Source organism: Ranitomeya variabilis, chromosome 1 (assembly GCF_051348905.1).
Source record: "Ranitomeya variabilis isolate aRanVar5 chromosome 1, aRanVar5.hap1, whole genome shotgun sequence".
Classification (NCBI taxonomy): Eukaryota; Metazoa; Chordata; class Amphibia; order Anura; family Dendrobatidae; genus Ranitomeya; species Ranitomeya variabilis.
Window position 1 is genome coordinate 1,091,677,824 of NC_135232.1, and position 25,259 is coordinate 1,091,703,082.

The window sequence follows — 25,259 nt, forward strand, 5'->3', positions numbered from 1 at the left end:
AAGTATTAAAGGTATAGCATTACTAGTAGTTGGTACCAGGACCAAAACCATATCACTGGCAGGTACTCTATGATAAAAGTCATAGCACTTTACTGTCACCATTCATTGTGGCTTACCACCATCTAGAATACTTCTAATGGCTTGTAACCAAGAAAAGATTTGGTCTAAACACATAGCATATAATACAATAGGGCTTATTGACTTGTATAACATGAAAAATCAAGGATTTATTGGATAGTACATGCACGATGTAATATTTGTGAGTAGTTTGGACAAATATAATATAAAAATCGATCTTTACTTGGTGTTATCAGCATCTATGTACGACATAGATCAGAGTAGTAAAAGGATCATATGTTTACCTCATTGAAGTCTTGAGATCCATAATGGATACAACAGGGTCAGACCACCAGAGTACCTGATGATCTCCTGGTGTGTCAGGGCTTCTGATACAATAATGCATCTCAAAGATCCAGCAGAAGACAACATCATTTGGAGTTGACATTGGAGCCAATCACTTGTCCCCAGGGTCTACTTTTTATAGGTTGTTTCACAAATAACTTAAAAAATCTTATTAAAGCACCACTCCAGTGTTTTTTTTTTCATTTTACCGCTGAAGTGATGCTACAAATCTAAGTTCTCTAACACTAGTCTTATACTCACCAGCCACTGTCTTCCACTCTTCCCAGTACCGCTCCCAGTGCCTCACTCTGGCTTTCATAGACTTACATTGAGTTGTGACTTCCGGACCACCCAGCAAACACTAGAGCGATTTGGCAGGTCGCAAAATGCTGGAGACGGACCAGAGCAGATGAAGATAGTGGCTGGTAAGTATGAGACTAGTGGCAGGGAACTTAGATTAGTAGCACTACCCCAGCTCTGCAATAAAAAATACTTTAATGATATGTCCTGTATGAGCTGGCGTAAGATTTAGGGCAAGGTGCACACGAAGGCACACACCACTTTCAGACACCCCGGATTCATCATTAGGCATGCAATTCTTAATGAATCAAGGGCGTCTGACTTCAGCATACCTTTAGCAGTGCTGGCTCATGTTTACGAACTACTGCCAATCTGATGAGGTAGAGGTGCAGGAAGAAGGAGGGAACAGATGAGTCTGAAGCAAGGAAGGGTCTCAGACTACCAGTGTGCCCCTGTAGTCACTGTACCTAAGCTGTAGTCACAGATATCACCCTTGCCTTAATGGAGAGGGGCTAAAAAGCGGCAAAGGAGCTAGAACCTGAAAAGGGAAGAATCAGCTACTGGTTTAGATACTTTTTTTGAGCTTCTGACTGGACAGTAGCTTTCCTACAGAAGCACAAAAAATGAGTGATTGTATTGATGGCAAAGATTTTATTGCTATGTGATCATTTCTGGATAACTAATAGATGTAATCAGCTTTCCCCATGACATTGACTCCTCTACGCTGCCTGTCTTTTCGGATATACCACGGCACTGACGGTGACTGAAGTAAATAGGGGATTATGATGCATCTCCTTGTAAGCCGTTGTTGAATTGACATGACCTCAGTAATTCATTTACCTTTATTTACCTTGACTCGTCATTATGGTGTTGTCGAGAGAAGCAAATTAAGCCGCTTGCTATGGTATAAAGTCTCTGTCTAGGCAATGCGCCAGTCATGCTGTGAGGCACGGTTCCTAACAATAAAAAGTAACAGCTTCACAAAGCTCGCTTTCTAAACCTACTTGGAACATTTCCATTCTGAAATTACTTCCAGCTGTTCATTTAGATCATGAACTGTTTGTCAATGTTGACAATTAGTAGGCTAAAGATTTCATTGACCATTCCGCGAGGATCAATGTCACGAGCTGCTGTTAGTTATTTACCACCTTGTATTTGAGAGCGTGGATTCCTAATAATTCCTTTCAAGCTACCTCGCCAAGACTTCTGGAAAACATGACACATCAATAAATCCCTTTGACAAGAATGATATGTGAAAATCAATATTAGTTCATCAGGAATTCCCATGAAATCTGACAGACTGAAGGTGCTTAGTAACGCGAGCCACGGGCTTTGTCCTTAAAAGTATCAAGAAGACGTTTTAGATGCTGTGTAAGCAATTTCCTCATCGGGGCGGTTTAATGAAAAACACAAGTACAGGAAAAAGATGTTTTGTGTGATGAGCCCTTTTATGAAAAGGAATGACGTGTAGATTAATAGCACGAGTGCAGGTGGCTCCGTGACAATGAAGGATATAGGGCCGGATTCTTTATTGCATTTGTGCCTTTTTGGGGTCTAGTTTTTGATGTTTTTTACTTGCATCTTGTTTTTCTTTTAATTTAAGGAAAAAAGGAGCATTTTTAATTTTGAAAGCTGGGAAGATTAAAAAATTCCTTCAACTATTGCATCGTATTTTGCGTTGTTCTTTTATAGTAGTTTACTACAGTATAGAAGAACAATGGGGAAGATTTCCTAATTTCAACTACCCTGTAAAAATAGCTTTGCTTTAGCCAGTATAAAATGTAAAAAAAATATCAAAGCCGCTCTGATGGATGATGCATCTGGTGCATTTTTTAACACTTTTGTCAGGCTTTATACCACTTATTTGGGTTTTTTACATCTAAATTCATCTACATTTTAGTGCACATTGCCACATTTTAAGCCACGTCCCTTTCCTGTATGCAACGTCTTCAAGTCATGCTTCCTTGTCGCAATATATGTCGCAATATATGTCTAAAACTCACTAATATCTAGGTGTAAACATGATAGCCAATTTGCCCTACTGTTGTCAGATTGGATCTGCCAAGATGTCACTTGCCATAGAGATTTAAGATTTTTTCCCCGTAGTAAATGCCTTTGTTCTCTGGAATCTGACGTTGGGATTCTTTTGTCCCTGCTCAAATCTGTTATTGAGGTATGGCCTCATCTTCTTTGTATGTACTGGAAATCTAGTCTTGTTATCTAAGTGGGTGCAGCCCTCAACTCTTTTCCATTTTAATGTTCCCAGTTGCCTAAATATACTTGATTTACATACAAGGAAGAGGCGGCTGTATCTCAGGTATGGAGAGGCTCAGGAACAAAAATGTAATAATTAACAAAAAACATCGGCAAAGGCTTCCTAAGTGTTTAAAAAGGTCCCTTAGTCTGTTTCAGTAAGCTCCACAATCATGGGGAAGACTGCTGACTTGACAGCTGTCCAGAAGGCAGTCACTGACACAATCCACAAGGAGGGTAAGCCACAAAAGGTCATTGCTAAAGAAGCTGGCTGTTCACAGAGTGCTGCATCCAAGCATATTAATGTAAAGTTGAGTGGAGGGAAATTGTGTGGTAGAAAAAGGTCCACAAGCAACCGGGATAACCGCAGACTTGAAAGGATTGTTAAGAAAAGGCCATTCAAACATTTTAGGGAGGAAGATTCACAAGGAGTGGACTGCTGCTGGAGTCATTGCTTCAAGAGCCACCACACACAGACGTATCCAGGACATGGGCTTTCCTTTTTTTTTCCTTTTTTTTCGCATTCTTTGTGTCAAGCCACTCATGACCAATAGACAACGCCAGAAGCGTCTTACCTGGGCCAAGGAGAAAAAGAACTGGACTGTTGCTCAGTGGTCCAAGGTTTTTTGAGATGAAAGTAAATTTTGCATTTCATTTGGAAATCAAGCTCCCAGAGTCTGGAGGAAGAGTGGAGAGGCCACAATCCAAGCTGCTTGAGGTCTAGTGTGAAGTCTCCACAATCAGTGATGGTTTGGGGAGCCATGTCATCTGCTGGTGTAGGTCCACTGTGTTTTATCAAGACCAAAGTCAGCGCAGCCGTCTACCAGGAAATTTTAGAGCACTTCATGCTTCCTTCTGCCAGAGAGTTGGAGAGAAATTACAGGGCACATGGATGTTATAAGAAGGGATTCTGCTCGACTCCGACCATTAATGTATTGCATTCATTTAAAGAGGTTGTCCACTACTTGGATAACCCCTTTCAAATCCCTATGTTCCCCTCCACCCCAATAAAATAATAACACTTATACTGACTTTTTCTTTGTAGCTTAGAAAAGAAAAGTGCGCCCTCAAATAATAAGCAATACATATCTGAATTATAATCTAGATATGTGATATCTAAAATATACAATAGAATTCCTTAAATTTAGCATTAGAAGGATCCGGCAAGGGTACAGAATTAATCTGTAAATGGACAGAACCATGGAACAATGCCCTATATATATAGGTTACATATACCCAGTCCTCTAGGCTTGGCATTCAGGCCATGTGAGATTCTGTATTATCAACTTTATTTTTTAAAATTTAGATTTTTTTAAAATCAGAAACAAATATTAATATAAAGTATAGTTTCATATATAATAAAGGATAATTGAAAATCAATATAAATAGGCAATACATTTAGAAAAAAAAAAACATTTAAAGCAATGTCAGTATTAATAATGAATACTGATTTAATGGATGCGGATGATGGCAATGCTCAGCCATGCTAATGAAGATTTATTCTTCTCTAGACTGCAGTGCCGAGCGATCCTTCCACGTTCCTCAGCGTCTCGCATTCTTCAATAAGACTTTCCATTCTGTTAGATTTGATGCTCTTTATGTTGTAAGATCACATTGTATGTTTTTCATTATTGCTATTTGACTTTACATAGCAACATACTGTAGTAATGGATAAAAAAAAGAAGTGAGACAGCTTTCCTCATCTTAAAGAAAGCATTTATAACAAATGCATTTAGGGGATAAATGACATTTAGCTGGTATTTCTTAGGCAGCAATTTTTCTATATATTCAATATACAGAACAACAAATGAAAACATTGTATTATGTGAATTTTCTTATTATACTTTTATGAACTCGTTCATCTATGGGTAACGTGATAGCAGTGTGTTGCTCGAACAGAGAGTTGGAGGGAAATTACAGGGGACATGGATGTTATACGAAGGGATTCTGCTGGTCTCCGACCATTAGTGTATTGCATTCATTTAAAGAGGTTGTCCACTACTTGGGTAGCCCCTTTCGAATCTCTATGTTCCCCCCTAATAAAATAATAATACATAGGGCAGAGACAGACTGCTGTATTTCTCGTGCGAGAATTCCATGGCACTGCACGGACTGGCCCGACACCTCTCCTGACCTGAGCAAGACAGTATGATGTATTTCTATGCAGCTGTCAAGCTCAGGTCAGGAGAGCCGACAGCCAGTACGAGGTTTACAATGTAATTCTCACACAAGAAATACGTCAGTCTGTCTCTGCCCTTATACTGACTTCCGGTGCCAGCGCTGTTCCAGAAATTCCGGCACTGGCTCTCCCAAGTATCGTGTTGTATTGTTATATCATGTCATCACTGAGGCCTATCAGCGCCAGCTTCACCCTCCCCTCCTTTGAATGTAGTTAACATTTGGAGGAAGTGAGAGAGCAGCCGAAGGGCTCCCTTTCTCCAGATGTCAATTACATCCAAAGGAGGGGAGAGTGAAGCCCGCGCTGATAGGCCTCAGTGATCACGTGACATAACAATGTCATGCAAGCCCTGGAAGAGCCAGTGACAATGTTTTAGTGGGGAAACAAGGATTCAGAAGGAGTTGACCACGTAGTGGACAACCTCTTTAAATTACTGTTAGGCTACATTCACACGGCAGTATTTGGTCAGTATTTCACATCAGTATTTGTAAGCCAAAACGTGAAAATAAACAATAAAAGAAAAAGTATAATAGAAACCCGTCACCACTTCTGTATTTTTAACCCACTCCTGTTTTCGACTTACAAATACTGATGTGAAATATTAACTAAAATACTGCCGTGTGAATGTGGCCTTACATGAATACTACATTTTTCTTGCCATTTAATATATGTATGGCTAATCAAGCCTTACTTATTTTTTTCAGATGCTTCGAAAGAGCTAATTAAAAGAGGATCTTTCACCATTTTGAGCATGGTAAGTTGGTCAAATCATGGAACAATGGCTGCTAAACAAACATCTTTTTTTATTTTACCAATCCTCCTCTCCTTTGCGGAGATATTTGCTTGTAAAATTTAGGTTATAATTTATGACAAGTCTAACAGGTCGCTACCAGAGATTCTTCTCTGGGGCGTGTACTTTTCCCCCTGCTTGAGGTCGACCAATAAAAAGAGAAGATGTCATGCAAACAACACGCGCCCAGAAGATCAGAAGAACATGCTTTCTCCTGGGAGAAGTATTGATAGACAGCCCTGCTCTAATCCCTGATCTCTGTAGCCGCTCACTGTGGTTACACCTTCAGCTTCTGACCTTCTGGGCGCGTGCTATTTTTTCCATAATCAGGAGAAATGACACTCCCTGCTTATGAGGGTCTGTGCACACATTGCGGATTTGACACTGCGGATTCGCAGAAGTTTTCCATGCTGTGTACAGTAAAATGTAAACCAGTGTTCCCCAACTCCGGTCGTCAAGAGCCACCAACAGGTCATGTTTTGAGTATTTCCTTAGTATTGCACAGGTTATTGAATTCTTGCCTGTCCAGGTGATACAATTATCACCTGTGCAATACTAAGGAAATCCTGAAAACATGGTGGCTCTTGAGGACCGGAGTTGGGGAACACTATGGAAAACCAAATCTGCAGTGCACAGCATGTCAATTCTTTGGGCGTTTTACCTGCGGATTTTTCAGAATCTGCGTGGAAAAATCCGCACACGAATCCACAACGTGTGCACATACCCTGATTGGTCAACGTTATGAAGCGGAAAAAGTTTACACCCCCAGAGAAGAATCTTCGGTAACTCCCCCCTTTGATTTATCATTAATTATAATCTGAACTTTAAAAGTTGATATGTCCACAACGGGGAAGAGAAATTAGCAAATACAGACTGTTTTACTTACCTGTGCAGCAACCATTCCATGATGTGGCCAGTTGAACACACTCGAACTGGTGAAAAGTTCTCTTTAAAGCTGGCCAGAAACTATCAAGGGCTACTGTTACTTATATGAAACAACCTCATTAACTAAACATGTATGTGAACCTTATGCAAGATGCCCTCGTCATGTCCACCATTGGTATATACGGCAGCTTGTCTTGCTGGGATATACAACTGCAGGCTTATGCTGGTAGGGTCTGCGTAAAGAAGACTGTGTTCATTTTTGTTAGAGATTGTTAACACCGTACTGCGAGACGGCTTTCATTTGTGACTTGTGAGTCTTCTTCCCTATGATCCTCCTAGTTGTTGTTGATGATGTCAATAGGGTCCACGGAGATGGTAAAGAATTTAGGTGATTTCATTAGCAGCATATTACTCTTTCATTCCTTCAAACCAGAACTACCGTCAGGAGAAAATCACAAAGGTAAATTTACAGAGTGACCTATCTCTTTGATAAAACCAGCACCAAACATTCTCTAACATCAATTCTGTATTTATTTTATATTTATTCAAAGTTTATTTTGTTAATATCAGATTTTCCTATTTTTTTATTTATTTCATTTACGGTACTAAATGATTTATTTTCCTTTTTTTTTGTTACCACTTAGCTTTACAGTATGATAGCCGTTTTTTTTCCTTATTATACTTATATATAGTTTTTTTTATTGCTTGTTAGATTAGTAGCACAGTGTCTCACAAACCCCAGATTAAAACTACTGCAGCGAGGATGTAAACTTTACAAGAAAAGAGCAGCATTTAATGAGCCAAACTCTTTTTCTAGGATTAAGATAAAACGGTTGTACTGCATGTTTTTAATAATCAGTATCATAGACATTTCCAGATACAGTTGTGTGTATCAGTGGCATTTAAAAGCAGATTCCGCATTACAGTGACACTTTCAAAGCCTTGTTTAGTTCTGCACCAGTAATTTCCAGCCACTGTAGAATAAGCAACATGTCCTGAAATGCTAGTGTAGAGGCTTCGAGATCGACATGAATGAGCAGGGCTGAAATAATAGTGGATGCCGCTGTAAGTATTGTCAGTACATGCTCCCTAAATTACCTACGGCGGCCATGCTTCTTTCCTCTATTTCCTTCTTTCCAATTATTCCCTAGGGAAACAGTAAAAAGATATTAGCACAAATAAAATAATTCCAAATATGTACATACTGTGTATATATATATATATATATATATATATATTGTATATATATATACTGTATATATACATACATACATACTGTACATACAATACACAGCGGCATATAAAAGTCTGGGCGCCTCTGGGCCAAAATTACTGTTATTGTGAACATTTAAACAAGTTGTAGATGAAATAATCTCTAAGGCCTAAAGTATGATGTCAACAAAAGTGCCCCCCAAACAAGTCTTCCACACTAGCCTTTACGAGAACAGTATAATAATCCTACTGTACTCAAAAGGCAAATTATGGTGACACACAACACAATATGATCCCCCAACTGTGACCCCAACACAGCCCTCCATGCAGTATAATAGCCCAACACTGTATAATGTTGGGCACTCCCTCCATGGTCCTCAATACTTTATTGTGACCACCAGTTACTGATTTAAAAAAAAAATACAATACTCACCTCTCCTTGTTCCACCCAATGGTCCAGTCTGCTGAGCGTGTGGTGTGAAGCGCCGGGCATGTCAGAACAGCGGGTGTGCTGTAATTAAGTCATCATGTCCGCTGTTCTGACACGTCAGACACTGAGGAAGAATGATGGTGATAGAAGCGTGTGCTTACAATCCCTACTCAATCATCATTTATCGCACTGAAGATGCAAGCTAAGATGATGGAGGAGGGAGCATCAACGAAACGTTCATCTCATCATTCTGTGCTGGCAGGCAGTGTGGGCGCTGACATTCGGAGGTTGGGCCCCATGTGGGCGCTGAAACTGGGCCCTCCCAGTTCACAGGCCCCATAGGAGTGTCCTGCCGCCATTGGCGCCATTGGAGAAATCTGATGAGCAGGGCTGCAGCTGGAAAGGCAAATTCCCTATATCTGTTGTATAACAGTCTGCATTCTGCCTTCATAAAAAAAAGATTAAGCCATAGGGACAAAGATCGAAAAGTCAATACTCCATACCTGATCTGTTTATAGTAGCAGTGGACTGTAGAGAAATAAACGTACTTTGGTTGGACCTGTTCTTCCTCACCTTCATGCTTCCTTGGATTTAGACTTAACTCTATTGAGCCATTGGTTCCTTACAAATTTATTCACCAGAGATGAGCAGATTTGCCAAAATTCCAATTCACCCGTTAGAGCTCGTTTTACCGCAAAATGCAATTCACAGAGAAGGTATGTTCCTCAAATTTAATATCCCTTTTTATGTTCTTGGGTCTTCAGACCTCAGAGCGTAATAATTGTAAGATGTAAAAAAATTAAAAAAAATACTTATTCTCAGGGGCGGATTAAGCGTGGCCATGTCCCGGGGCAGTTTAGAGTGCATGGGCCCACCTGCACCTGATGTATCATGTGACATGATGTTTTGGGAGGTCAGGTGATCGCATGATGAACATATAGGTGTTCTGGTGCACATCTGCAGACATAGGAAGACAGACACTGCGGAGAACCATGGCAGCCAATGAGCAGTGATATACCTAATATAACTCATTCACTGTGAAGTGTCTGTGTAAACAGGCTATTAACCCCTTTGCGACCTTTTTCTGTTTTTTGCTCGCCTTCTTCACAGAGCCATAACTTTTTTATTTTTCCGTCAATGTGGCCATAGGATTAGTGACGCGCTTCTGGCATGATCGTATTAAATGCTGCTATCATAGATTGACAGCGGCATTTAACATGCTAACATGGATCCAAGGCAAGAAATCCCACTTATTAAACCTGACAGGGCACACCTGTGAAGTGAAAACCATTTCCGGTGACTACCTCTTGAAGCTCATCAAGAGAATGCCAAGAGTGTGCAAAGCAGTCATCAAAGCAAAAGGTGGCTACTTTGGAGAACCTAGAATATAAGACATAATTTCAGGTGTTTCACACTTTTTTGTTGTGTATATAATTCCACATGTGTTAATTCATAGTTTTGACGCCTTCAGTGTGAATGTACAATTTTCAAAGTCATGAAAATACAGAAAAATCTTTAAATGAGAAGGTGTGTCCAAACTTTTGGTCTGTACTGTGTATATATATATATATATATATATATATATATATATATATATACACACTCACCGGCCACTTTATTAGGTACACCATGCTAGTAACGGGTTGGACCCCTTTTGCCTTCAGAACTGCCTCAATTCTTCGTGGCATAGATTCAACAAGGTGCTGGAAGCATTCCTCAGAGATTTTGGTCCATATTGACATGATGGCATCACACAGTTGCCGCAGATTTGTCGGCTGCACATCCCAAAGATGCTCCATACAAGGCAGGATGGATCCATGCTTTCATGTTGTTTACGCCAAATTCTGACCCTACCATCCGAATGTCGCAGCAGAAATCGAGACTCATCAGACCAAGCAACGTTTTTCCAATCTTCTACTGTCCAATTTCGATGAGCTTGTACAAATTGTAGCCTCAGTTTCCTGTTCTTAGCTGAAAGGAGTGGTACCCGGTGTGGTCTTCTGCTGCTGTAGCCCATCTGCCTCAAAGTTCGACGCACTGTGCGTTCAGAGATGCTCTTAGGCCTACCTTGGTTGTAACGGGTGGCGATTTGAGTCACTGTTGCCTTTCTATCAGCTCGAACCAGTCTGCCCATTCTCCTCTGACCTCTGGCATCAACAAGGCATTTCCGCCCACAGAACTGCCGCTCACTGGATTTTTTTTCTTTTTCGGGCCATTCTCTGTAAACCCTAGAGATGGTTGTGCGTGAAAATCCCAGTAGATCAGCAGTTTCTGAAATACTCAGACCAGCCCTTCTGGCACCTACAACCATGCCACGTTCAAAGGCACTCAAATCACCTTTCTTCCCCATACTGATGCTCGGTTTGAACTGCAGGAGATTGTCTTGACCATGTCTACATGCCTAAATGCACTGAGTTGCCGCCATGTGATTGGCTGATTAGAAATTAAGTGTTAACAAGAAGTTGGACAGGTGTACCTAATAAAGTGGCCAGTGAGTGTATATATATATATATATATATATATATATATATATATATATATATATATATATATATACATGAATGTACATTTGTCTGCCGAATAGAAAATCCCCCACACTGCACCACTGAATGTAAATGTGCACACACACTCTCCTTGAGAAAGCACACCTGAGAAACGCGCGTCAGGGCGTCTGTGGTGTTATGGACGGCGGCTTACAGCAATATGGGTAAGATACATTTCGCACCTTTTTTTTCATTAGGTCAGATTTTAATATGTTGATACTGTATCTACTTGCTCTTGATTACTAATTAATATACTTCTGGCTATATGAATTTTGTGCATGGTTACCACTAAATACCTGCAGCCTGACACTGGTCCGCTTCACCACTTTTATGGACTTGAATATTTTTCCTATCTTTTGATTCCTCACACGTTTCATGGGTAATTCTGATTCATGTTTTTTTTTAATGTGTATTTGTTCAATAAAAATGTATTTATTTTTATTACCGTTTTCTTGGAGTGGTGTTATTAGATACATGTTATCCGCTTTCTGTTGATATGCGGTTATAAAGCACCTATGTATATTTGTGATCATGATGGGGATTCTGATTTACAATATTTAAAGCCCCTTTATACATTGTATATGTTTGTGGATATTTCTATGGTCATAATTAGCTATTGTGCAACCCACCATTCAAAATATAAATAATTAGCCATCACTGTACCCCCATTAATTGTAGTAGGCCATTCTTCCCCCTTTCAATAAAAATAAAAAATAATTAGCCATTGTACTCTTCCCCAACCACTGTGTTCCTCCCTCTTCACCAATTCATTATGACTAAATATCCTCCCCAATACATGTAATAAAATGCCCCCCAATTCAATGTCATGTCCTCTATAACGCCCCCCATCATCAGTTGATTATAACGTAATGTGATCTCTCCCACCCCCCAACATCAATTGGCTTCCTGTACTTCCTTGAAGTTGATTTTTCATTGCCAGCAGTAGAGCTTACAGGAAAGCTCCCTGTGTGACGATAGTGTTGGTAGCCCAGATTGCTGCTGTGGCCACCGCCATCAGGGGCTTATCTACAGCATTCTGTAATGCTGTAGATAAGCCCCCGATGTCACCAGAAAGATAAGAAAAACAAGTTAGATTATACTCACCCAGGGGCGGTCCGGGTCCGATGGGCGTCGCGGTCTGGGTCTGGCGCCTCCATCTTCATGCAATTGCTTCCTGTCGCGGCTCTTGCGCATGCATACTTTATCTGGCCTGTTGAGGGCAGAGCAAAGTACTGCAGTGCGCAGGCACCGGGAAAGGTCAGAGAGGCCCAGCGCCTGCGCACTGCAGTACTTTACGCTGTCCACAACAGGGCAAATCAGTACGCCTGCGCAGGAGCTGCGACAGGAAGCAAAGAAGAGGACATCATTGCATGAAGATGGGAGGCGCCGGACCGTGATGCCCATTGGAGCGGACCGCATCGGGACCGCCCCTGGATGAGTATAATTTAACCTCTTTTTCTTATCTTTCAGGTTACACCGGGGGCTTATCTACAGCATTACAGAGTGCTGTAGATAAGCCCCTGATGGCAGTGGCCGCAGCTTATAGGCGAAAAATGGGGTGACAGATTCCCTTTAACATTTTAGTGGTCTTCCACTGTTTAACAAAATGGCAGCTACAGCTGTAATCTGGTATTCAGTAGTGATGAGCGAGTATACTCGTTACTCCTGTTTCCCGGAGCATGCTCGGGTGGTCTCCGAGTAATTTGGCATGCTTGGAAGATTTAGGTTTTCGTTGCCACAGCTGCATGATTTGCGGCTTTTAGACTGGCTGAATACATGTGGGAATTCCCTAACAAACAGGCAACCCCCACATGTATTCAGGCTGTCCAGCAGTCACAAATCATGCAGCTGCAGCGACGAAAACGAAATCTCCGAGCACGCCAAAATACTCGGAGACCTCCAGAACATGCTCAGGGAAACACGAGTAACGAGTATACTCGCTCATCTCTAGTATTCAGTAATCCATGCCGCATCAAAAGCATAGCTAGAGATGAAACTAGGATCATCTGTATGTGTCTCAAGTACTTAGTGTTGAGGGGTAGAGCGAGGTACATGTCTAAGGCAGCAAATTAAGTTGTTGCAATATAGAAAAGATATGCCCAGCTACAACCATACTTAACAACTTTTGCAAAATGCAATCTGAGAGAGAAATCCTCCGTGCACTGCTGAAAACTTTTGGCCTTACACACACCCACCTGTAAAGATCATGCCCCTCCATAATAAAAACTCCAAATTCACAATTAGATGCTTATGAACAAGAGACCTTTTATAATCACCAGTTTCAAGGAGATTTTAACAGGGCTCAGGAGCACAGAAAGTCTGCCCATTTTTCTGGAGCTTCCCGTATATTTCGGGAAAGTTGGCAAGTATGACTACAACTCTGCCTTTCGAGGCCTCCTAGAATAACTGAACAACTCTTTGAAGAGCTCTATTACTATAATACAATATTTTTACATAAGCCAAAACCGGTCCCAAACTCACTACGGAATCCATTAACATACTTGAGACCTTTTTTTCCCTAATTAGATGTGAATTGTCAACTTGTCTACTCTGATGAAGTGTGAAATGCAATCTAGCGCCCAGCGCAGGCAGATGTCAGCTGTACAGTAGCCTTTAAAACTTTAAACAAATAGACATTTTGCTAAACTAATTGGCATCTAGGCGGCATCTGATGACATGTGAAGCACGGGTGACATTTGAGCAGTGTAACTGGCTCCCGTGTCTACTGACGCTGACTCGCTCTGACAGATTGTTATAATTGAGATCATTGCATTTAGAAAAGGAAGACAGGAACATTCATCGCAAATGTGTGCGGGATTCACGCGACTGACCATTCCCCTTACACTATAGTTTCTTACACTCTTAAAGGGAACCTGTCACCACGTTTTTGGAAGATGGGATAAAAATAGCGTTAAATAGGGGCAGAGGTGGGCGTTACATTAGTGTGTTTGTTATGCGTTTATTACCCACCTAAGTTGCCGAAATACCTTTGCAAAGTCTCTGTTTTCGCCTGTCAATCAGGCTGGTCTGGTCAAAAGGGCGTTGTCTTCCCCCAGATTTTGCGTAGTTTTCCGTTGGTGGCGTAGTGGTGTGCGCATGCCCAAGGTCCCGAATCCTCTGCCAGGGGATTTAAAAGAGCGCGCTGTTCGTTTTCATTGGTGATCGGTGGGCGCGGCCATCTTCCTTTGGCCGCGCGTGCGCAGAAGCGGCGCTCTGCTGGCCGCGGCTTCAGGAAAATGGCCGCCGCGATATCCATCTGCGCACGCACGGCATCCCGCGGCCATTTTCCTGAAGCCGCGGCCAGCAGAGCGCCGCTTCTGCGCACGCGCGGCCAAAGGAAGATGGCCGCGCCCACCGATCACCAATGAAAACGAACAGCGCGCTCTTTTAAATCCCCTGGCAGGGGATTCAGGACTTTGGGCATGCGCACACCACTACGCCACCAACGGAAAACTACGCAAAATCTGGGGGAAGACAAGACGCCCTTTTGACCAGACCAGCCTGATTGACAGGCGAAAACGGAGACTTTGCAAAGGTATTTCGGCAACTTAGGTGGGTAATAAACGCATAACAAACACACTAATGTAACGCCCACCTCTGCCCCTATTTAACGCTATTTTTATCCCATCTTCCAAAAACGTGGTGACAGGTTCCCTTTAAGCATGGATAGACTGTGTATCTGGATATTTAGAATGATGGCTACAAAGATTAATCAAGATTATCTCTGCAAAATGACCTTTATGCCATGTAGTATATGGGGGTTTTATTATAGGGTTTTGCATTTAAGGCAATTGCTTTCTTCATTCTTGCAAGAGGCGACTGTAATACACTGCTGTGAGGGATCATGATGTTCAGTGGATTTGCATGGTTCCTGCTCTTGAAATGTAACATTTCATTGCATCCCAATCAATAGTCATTTTTTCCAAATAGTTGGTTAAGGCTGGGTTCACATTGCGTTAACAGCAGCCCGTTCAACACATACGTTAACGGGCTGCTGTTAACGCAAGTGCCGGTATGGCTGCCCGCTAGCGCAGATAGAGCATCTGCTAGCTCTATCTGCGCTAGCGGTGATGGACCCGGAAACGCTGCAGCTCGTGTCTCAGGGTCCGTCACTCAATGACGGAACATCGCTAGCACATGCCCATTGTGGGCGTGCCCTAGCGATGCTCCTGACATTGCATTCAATGGCGCGTTAACGGACTACGTTACACCGCGTCATGCAGCGGTGTAACGTAGACTGATTAACGGACCAGCAGAACGCAATGTGAACCTAGCCTAACAGAGTGGGGAAGGCGGTAAAAAATTTGCACCCTGCTTATAGCGTTTACATGACTTAATAGAGAATATACTTTAAACAGGGAAACCCTATTAGTTTTTTGCATCTCATTAACACCTTCCAGACAGATGACGTATGGTTATTCGTCATTAGTCAAGTCCCTGAATTTGAGCTGATCCCACATCTTTCCTTGCAGATGATGGCTAAGGCTACTTTCACACTAGCGTCGTGTGACGTACGTCGCAATGCGTTGTTTTGGAGAAAAAACGCATCCTGCAAAGTTGCCCGCAGGATGCGTTTTTCTCCATATACTTGCATTAGCGATGCATTGTGACGTATGGCCACACGTCGCATTCGTCGTGTGACGGATGCGTCGTGTTTTGGCAGACTGTCGGCACAAAAAAAGTTCCATGTAACTTTTTTTGTGCGTCGCGTCCACCATTTTCGACCGCGCATGCATCCGCTGCCCCCGTTGTGCATTTATTTCACAATGTGCATCGGTACATCGGGCCGACACATGGCGACGGCCCCGTACCGACGCTAGTGTGAAATTAGCCTAAGTTATTCATCCATCATCTGCCTCTAACAGCCGCGGGTGGAGCAGTTCTCAAAGTGAGGCTTTTAGACTGTTAACTCCTCTGTTAATCTCTGACAGTGACATTTAGCTCATGCTATCATTGGGGTGCATCATTCTAAGTGCCCAACGGTGCGCACATGACGTAATTCCGGGGCGCTAAGGGTCAGATGAAGACTCCATGCCTTATATTATGATCTGCATGTGAAAGCCAACCTGTAGTCGGCATTCATAGGAGACAGTGATTTTTTATATACATAGCAGTGCTGTAGCACTACTGTGTATAGCACAAGTACTCAGCTGATCACAACTTCAAGTCCCCTAAGGGGACTAAGAAATATAGTAAAAAGTAAAAAAGGTTTTAAAAATATGATAAAATAAAAAAATCTAAAAGTTCAAATCACCTTTGGACTCGTTAAAAATAAAGCAATAAAAAATATGCACGTACTTGGTATCGCTGCCGTCATAAAAATCCAATCAGTAAATGGCATAACGAGAAAAAGAATCGAAATGCCAGAATTATGTTTTTTTGGCAGCCACAGCATTGCAATAAAATGCAATGAGGGGCGATCAAATACCGTGCATTGTATATCCAGAAAATTGAAAACTTTACAGGTCTCGGAAAATGTCAACGCAAGTAAATTTCCTTTTTTACAAATTTCCAAATTTTTTTTTTCATCATTTAAATAAAAAGTAAAAAACTCTACATGTTTGATATCTCTATAATAGTACTGACCTGGAAAATCTTATTGCCAGGTAAGTTTTACCGTATAGTGAACATGGTGAAATAATAAACAAAAACAAATGTGGAATTACACTTTTTTTGCAATTTTTATGCACTTGGAATTTTTCCCGTTTTCCAATGCATCAAATGATAAAATTAATGGTGTCATTCAAAAGTACAACTTGTCCCACAAAAACAAGCATTCATACGGTTATGTGGATGGAACAGTAAAATTGTTAAAGGGAACCTGTCACCCCGTTTTTTAAAGATGAGATAAAAATAGCGTTAAATAGGGGCAGAGCTGTGCTTTACATTAGTGTCTTTTTTGTGCCTTTATTCCCCACCTATGCTGCTGAAATACCTTTGTAAAGTCGCCGTTTTGGGCTGTCACTCACGCTGGTCTGGTCAAATGGGCGTGGTGACATCGCTGTTTCTTCCCCCAGATCTTGCTTATCTTTCCGTTGGTGGCGTAGTGGTTTGCGCATGTCCAACTGCCGAATCCACAGCGCAGGTGAAGAAAAAGAGCGCGATCTGCGCTATTCCCCTGGTCATCGGTGGGGGCGGCCATCTTCCTGAGGCCGCGCGTGCGCAGATGGAGTGCTCTGCTGCACGGGGCTTCAGGAAAATGGCCGCGGGATGCCGCGCGTGCGCAGATGGAGATCGCGGCGGCCATTTTCCTGAAGCCGAGAAGGGGAGGAAAAAACAAAAATGGAATTTGGCCACAGTGTGAAGGGGTTAAAAATGTCACTTCCACTCACCTTTTAATTTTTGAGTAGATATTTCAGATTGTGGTAGAATGGCTTAGTGGTTATCATCCAGACATACCCGTGTTTTTTTTGTTTTGTTTTTTATTCATTTTGTTATATAATAGTTTCCTTTTTGTTACTTGAACATTCATCTTATCAGTTATCAGTGCTCACTGACTTAAATTGTGAAATGTTTCCCATGACCCTCCGCAGGAGATGCTTTGAGCATCGTTTGTAGATGAGCGAATCTTTTGAAATTCTATTTGCCTGCTTCACCAAATTTTCTCGGGAAATTCAATTTGCAGTGAATTGATGCACCATAAATCGAAAATACTGCAAAACCTCCAATTGCCCTGAAAAGACATGGATGTGTGATTGAATTGCGGCAGGACTATAACAACATTTACAAAACAAGAAGCAGCTGCCAGCAATGTGTTTCTGCTTGGCCATGCCTGGCAGATCCAGAGACTCTCCTGCCTCACACACACAGACTCTCCTGCCACACATGCAGAGAATCTCCTGCCTCACACATGCAGAGACTCTCCTGCTTCACAGACACAGAGACTATCTTACCTCACACATTCAGAAATTCTCCTGCCTGACAGACACACAGACGCTCCTGCCTCACACATACAGAGATTCTCCTGCCTCACACATGCAGAGACTCTCCTGCTTCACAGACACAGAGACTCTCCGGCCTCACACATACAGAAATTCTCCTGCCTGACAGACACAGAGACTCTCCTGCCTCACTTATCCAGAGACTCTCTTACCTCACACATACAGAGACTCTCCTGCCTCACAGATCCGGAGACTCTCTTACCTCACACATACAGATACTTTCCTGCCTCACACATACAGAGACTCTCCTGCCTCACTTATCCAGAGACTCTCCTGCCTCACACATACAGAGACTCTCCTGCCTCACTTATCCAGAGACTCTCTTACCTCACACATACAGAGACTCTCCTGCCTCACACATACAGAGACTCTCTTACCTCACACATACAGAGACTTTCCTGCCTCACACATACAGAGACTCTCCTGCCTCACTTATCCAGAGACTCTCCTGCCTCACACATACAGAGACTCTCTTACCTCACACATACAGAGACTCTCCAGCTTCACAGACACCAACACTCTCCTGTCTGACAGACACAGAGAGTCTCCTATCTCTCAGAGACGCTCCTGCCTCGCACCACAGACCCAGAGGCTCTCCTGCTTCACAGACAGAGAAACTCTCCTGCCTCACATACACAGCGATTCTCCTGCCTTACAGACACAAAGACTCTCCTATCTCTTACTTTATATCACTTAAATCTATATTATTCTCTTTTCCTTACATACTAATCTTCTTTACTGTGGTGCTCTCATACACACTGTCTATATAGATTCTTCAGTATTCTATGTCTTACTCTCCCTACCTACCAGTACCTACTGTTAGGGTTGGCGGAACGCACCGAATATATTTATTAGATGGGATTGGTGCGTTCGCAACCCGGGATCCACCGTGCAGGAAAGAACCTGCTGCTAAGTTATTGGCGGCACTATATGGCGGTATGAACCAGCTCTGTTAGCTTCACAGAGCGGCCGAGAAAGCAAAGCTCTGTGCCCTGCTAGACTTTCACAGAGGCACAGGCTAACTACCCAAATGAGAGCAGTCAGTGGTCATGCATGCACACAAAACTCCTCGCCGGAGGTGCCAGCATTCTAGGGGCTTATTTCAGCCAGGTCCCTGAATATACACAAACACAATCTCCTCGCCGGATGTGCCAGCATTCTAGGGGCTTATTTCAGCCGGGTCCCTGAACACATACAAACACATGACCACACTGGCGCAAAGCACATAACTTAGGAAGATACTAGCGCATGGCCATGCGAGCCTTAAATAGCTGCAGCACGTACAGGACCTTCCTAGAAGGACCAATGAGAGGCTGCTGCAGAGCCTGCGCACCTACAGGACCTTCCTTGAAGGACCAATAGATTTGGCTGCAGTACCTGAGCATGTGACCCTTGATCTCCACTGAGAGATCTTACCCTGGGCATGCTCAGTGTGTGCAAAGCAGGACTTAGTCCCAGAAAAGCCTGCTCGCCGCAGATCAGTGCAGGGTACAATAGCAGAGCCTGGAGAGGCAGCAGTAACCCTTTGCACGGTATCAGTCTTAGGCTACTTTCACACTAGCGTTAACGGCAATCCGCCACAATGCGTCGTTTTGCCGAAAAACGCATCCTGCAAAAGTGCTTGCAGGATGCGTTTTTTCCCCATAGACTTACATTAAGCGACGTATTGCGACGGATTGACACACGTCGCAACCGTCGTGCGACAGTTGCGCCGTGTTGTGGCGGACCGTCGGAACCAAAAAACGCTACATGTAACGTTTTTTGCTCACGACGGTCCGCTTTTTCCGACCGCGCATGCGCGGCCGGAACTCCGCCCCCACCTCCCCGCACTTCCCCGCACCTCACAATGGGGCAGCGGATGCGCTGGAAAAATGCATCCGCTGCCCCCGTTGTGCGGCGGAGACAACGCTAGCGTCGGGAACCTCGGCCCAACGCACCGCTACGGGCTGAGCCCGACGCTAGTGTGAAAGTAGCCTTAGTGAGACGCTGGGACCAATGTCTCCGCTGAGCAGGCTCCACTGCGGCCGATGCAGAATGGGAGACCGCAGCAGACACGGATCAAGATTCCCCCTGTGCAGCAGAGGAAACTCGACTCCTAACACCTACCTATCTAAGCTGAGAACTGTAACATCCCCTCACAATCCAGATTGACCCTAAAATGGCTGCTGCATCCCCTGTTACTGGTTTCATATAAGCTATGAGAGTCCCTCCTGAGGTGTCTTGGGTGTCCTACCATGTGATGTGAAAGCTGTAAGGCATTATGAGACAGCCCGTTCAGCCACGTCTGAGGTCATATGATTTTGCTCTGGCTGATGCAATCTTCTGCAATGTGTAAAATTATTTGAATTTGCAGGTTCGAAGAATTCGTAAAAATTTACCATGAGTTGGGTGACTATGTCTATTCTATTAGGCTACATTCACATGAAATTTTTGATCTGAGTGCTTTCCATGGAAAAAACAGCACGGGAACCAAGGAAATTCAATAGGGCTGTTCACATGAGGTTTTTTTTACATGGACCAAATGTCCTTTTGAAAATAGTGTCTGCATGCACTTTTCCGAATTTCGGATGTGACTCTCTTCTTCAAGAGTATGGGGGGAGCAAAAAAATTAGATGCAATTTGGGTCAACCGTGCAACCTGTGATTTTTGTGGCTATATTGCAAATTTGTAAAATAGGAAACTTTACTTGGTCTTGCAAATTTTAATAACCTCTGATGTGTAAAAACGGATGTCACGCAGATGACAATACAGATGAAAAAAAGGTCAGTTTTTTCTTCATCAAAATTGGTCAATTTTTTTATATGCTCATGTGAACTTTGTCTTGGAGTAATTTGTACAGTGGGACCATTCTGGAACAAATTTATAAATTAATCTTCATTATTCAAAAACAAGTGATTCTCCTGCCTTTAAAGTGGATATTTTGAATGTACGGTAATACATTTTAATAAAAAAGTTAAATTTATTTTTTAAAACTTGCAAGATGGTGACCATATTAGATCATTACACGATCTTCCTGCTTTTTCTATAGATAGTACAATATAGTAGATATAGATAGTCTAGCAAAGCGTTTGCTTATGACAATTGAAGGACGGAACGGGTTTCATTGAGAAATACCTTCTCCAGGAAGAAGTGGAAAATAGCCACATTATCTGTGTATGTAGTATTGCTATCCTGCCTTATTTAAGTCTAAATCAGTCAAAATCAGCCATCATTTATCAATAACACCCCGACGATTGATAGGAGAATGATACGAATGATAATGAGAAATCTCTGATGACTCTGTCCCTGTCTACTCAGTAAAGCTGACAAGAAAATTGTAGAAAAAAAGGAAACATGAGCCAAAACTGCATGTGCCAATGACTAACTTAAAAACTGTAATGTTCCATTAATTTATGGATGATAATAAACTAAGGGCCTCATTCATCTAGGTTTTCATACCAGAATTCTGGTGTAAAGGTTTCAAAAGTCATAAAATTTAGGAGCAAGTTCTGTCCAAATTTTGCAACTTTTGATGTTTTCACACCCGTTTCTCCCAGGTGCGCCAAGACTGGTAAAGCTGGGGCGGATTGGGGGTGTGGCGGGGGCTTTGCATCACAGCTCGTCTAATTCATATGACTGGTGGTGTTCTGTATGGTGGAAATCTCACTCCGGTGCCGGAACTGGAATAAGATTTGTGGCTTAGAGCATAGGGGCACGTGGCACTCATCAGACGGTCCAGAATCAAGCAGAGGGATGCACCACTTTATGAATAAGGATTGTCTGACCAAGACGATCATCAAGACCAGTGTGAACAAAGCTGATCTTGATGAATCGGGCCCTAAATCTGGAAAAAAAAAATAGTTTTTTGTAAAAAAAAATCTGGATGATTCATTTGCCTACCGTTGTTTTCCATCAAAGTTATTGAATATCTATTTGCCATATTAAAGACTTTAATACATCCCAGTATGTAAAAAATAATTAATATCGCAGATATTGGATTGTTTTCGATAGCACCATGATGTTTAATGCTTTTTTTATAATGTACCAGTAATAGTCTTCATGTACGGTGTTTTATGGTTTTCCTGTTCCCATTATCCATATTAGGTCAATTACCTCATGTAAGTGGGAAGCATCATAAAGAAAATGAGTCAACATTGTGTGTACGCTCGGCGTTACTTGTTCCCTTCACATGACTCCGTGTGTGGTGTGCATATACAGTCTGCCAGGGGAGAACTTAGTTGCCATGGCAATTTCTCATTACTGTTGAATAGGAAAATAATTAGTCTGGTAGAACTCCACACTACCTGTCAGTCCATAACTTAAACCTGCCTAGGGCAGTTCTCGAATTTCAGTTTTTAATCTTTTGTTTCTTTTTTTTTTTCCTCCTCTCATAGAAAACGAAGCACTTTTTTCCCCCCAGTACTGATTTCTGCATTTCTAGCTGAGCAGATCTTTTGAATTAAATTTTCCGCTAAGTTGGACTTTGGAAATCTTTGCCAAAAAAGCAATTTCGTGCTCACTTTTTTTTTTTAAGCATAAAGTCCTTTGCTTTTATTCTTTTTTTTAGTAAAAGTCAGAAGTAACAACTGAGATGTTTAATTATGTTATTTGTGTGCTTTATGCACAAATAGAAATGTAAAATAACAAAAAAAAATTCCTGTTTTTGATAATGGATGTAACTGGAAATTCTCGTTTTAACAAGCTCCATTTATTCTTTAAGCAATAAGAAAGAGCTTACCAGCATGAACTTTCTTTTTTTTGCCATTTTTGTCATGGCTAATTTTTATTCTTGTACTCTCATTTTTTTTGTTCCCCACCTCCCAAGAATCATAACTTTTTTTTGTCCACAAGACCAATATATATATATATATATATATATATATATATATATATATATATATATATATATTACTTTTTTTTCTTTTTTCAGGAAGATTTGTGATTTTGAATGAAACCATTAAAAAAAACATACAAAACAAAATGGTAAAATGGTTAAAAAAAAATATTCTGGCATTGTTTAAGGGTTTTGAGTTTTTTTGGTACTCGTAGTATAAAATGAAAAAAAAACCTGGCAGTACGATTCTTCAGGCCAGTAGAATTACAGTATTATCAGACTTGTATACGGTAGTTTTTTTTTTTCTATATTTTAGTGATTCAAATTTTTTTTCAAATTTGTGAAATGTTTTTTTATTTGTGTTGCCATTTTCTGAAATCTGTAACTTGTAAAGTTGTAAATGTTTTTACATTGATAGAACGGTGTGAGGATTTAGTATTTTTGGGGTAACGACCTACAGATTTTTTAGAAGTCATTTTGGGGTGCACACAACGTTTTGATTGCTTTTTAATACACGTTGTAGGTGAAGAATGGCAACAAGAAAAAGACAGTTCTGGCATTTCGATATTTTATTTTTGCATTTACTTATATTACATTCATTGTTTTGAAACTGTTCCAGAAGACCATAGAAAGCCCAGATAGGACCTCTGCGATTAGTGTGCTAGGTTAGTAGATAACCGATGGTCAATGCTGAAGTCACAAAATATAATTTCAAACAATTTTAAGATGTTGGCTCTTCATTGTTGGATCATGATTTTAAGGCCAGGAACAATAAAAAAAAATTGTTTGATTTATTTTAGATTTACGGCGTCTGATTTAACTGTCGGTAACTTTCTATAGTATATGAAGGAACACTGGATTAATCTGTCAAATGTGCAATATTAATTTTTTCAAATAGAAGTTTTAGGAAACGTCAGTACATTGAAAACCGAACAACAAAATACCTTTTGAATTTCCATACAGAATACTATTATATGTCGTGAAGTTCTTAAGGAGTTGCACCTAAAGTCGACAGAGTTTTTAAACATAAGAACGCCATTATTCGTCCACGATATAGTAATGGCTCTGAAAAGTCACGATGGTGATTATTATTACAAAATACTAAGATATGGCTGTAGAACTTTTAAGGATCTAGGTAGTAATACATATTCTTCTTTCTTTGGTAGGATAGTGACAATCTTTGGTGGGATGCCTTTACTACAGAATTTTTTGAAGATGATGCAACATTAACATTGTCATTTTGCTTAGAAGATGGACCAAAGAGATACAGTAAGTTTTATATATTCTGCTCCATAAAATCATCATTTTGTGTACGTCATGATGGAGGATGTATTCTCAACTTTTCTAGTATTATAGAGGAGTAAAAAAGGCATAAAAATTTAATTTGTCACGCACTAGAACCACTGAAAGAATATAACCACTATACTGTCCAAACTTTCTGCACTTATCTTATATACAGTATACTTCCCTGTAGTTCTTATTTTCTTATCTTTAGATTTCATCTTGAATTTCAGATTCCACTCTGCTTCTTTCTACTCTGTGTTCCGCTATCAATCCATATTGCATCATGTAGGCAGTTTTGGTTGCCACACAACCTTCATTGACAAAGGAGAAGGACACCGTGACTTTACAGATAGAAATGAACAATTACATAAGGAAAAACTAGCTGTAATTTAAAATAATAAAATTAATTAAACAAAAGTCTATTGCATGTATATTACAATGCTAATTACTAGTATATTACAGTATATACTTATCTAACATTCATATAACTATTCTAGCACTCTGTTGTAGAAATTTTGTAAATAAATATATTTTAGCGTCGTATATACTGCTTTATATATTTACATATTAATGAATTTATTGTGACCCTTGGGGCCTTTTGCCAATTATTGGAATGAATTACATGAGCATGATATTTTCCACAATGTATGCAAAGTGTTTAACATAAGCACCTGTGCAGAATAAGTTCTTTCTGTCTATATGGTCAACCACCATTTCCAGATAGTGGAGCAGTATTTCCACTTGGTAGTAGGTCAATGGGACTTAGTTAAGGCTACACTAAACTTAGAAATAAAGCATAGTAAACGGGATACTCTTACCCAAATTGTTAGTAAGTCAGCAGGAATTTCTTTGTGTTATTAAAACAAACTGTCATACTACAGATGGAGCAATGGGGAGAGGCTCCTGCTGCAGTCAAAGAAAGAGAAGTGACTAATCATCTGGACAACATACTTTTTTATTAATTTTAATTGCAATATAAGAAAAAACAAGATCAAAAGATAAGACAAATGGACAAGTCTATAGGAATAATTATATATATATATATATATATATATATATATATATATATATATATATTGTTTTTACACTTTCTAGTATGATCCACTCCAACAAGAATCAAAAATTTCTTAGATGGTTTATAAAAAATTATGAAAAATTTGATTCACCTAAATATCGAACTTTTCCAATTCATGATATTTCATTTTAAATTGTGATGAATATAATATA

The 25,259-nt window shown here is 40.9% G+C and overlaps 1 protein-coding gene across 4 annotated transcripts in view; it reads left to right on the forward strand.

The window, feature by feature from the left end:
- Positions 1-25,259, forward strand: part of LDB2 (LIM domain binding 2) — a 415,373-nt gene that overhangs the window by 141,940 nt on the left and 248,174 nt on the right. For all 4 annotated transcript variants that reach the window (XM_077280012.1, XM_077280011.1, XM_077280010.1 and 1 more), the window contains exon 2: positions 23,915-24,017. In XM_077280012.1, coding sequence (XP_077136127.1) covers positions 23,915-24,017 — 103 coding nt within the window. The remainder of the gene's footprint in view (positions 1-23,914; positions 24,018-25,259) is intronic.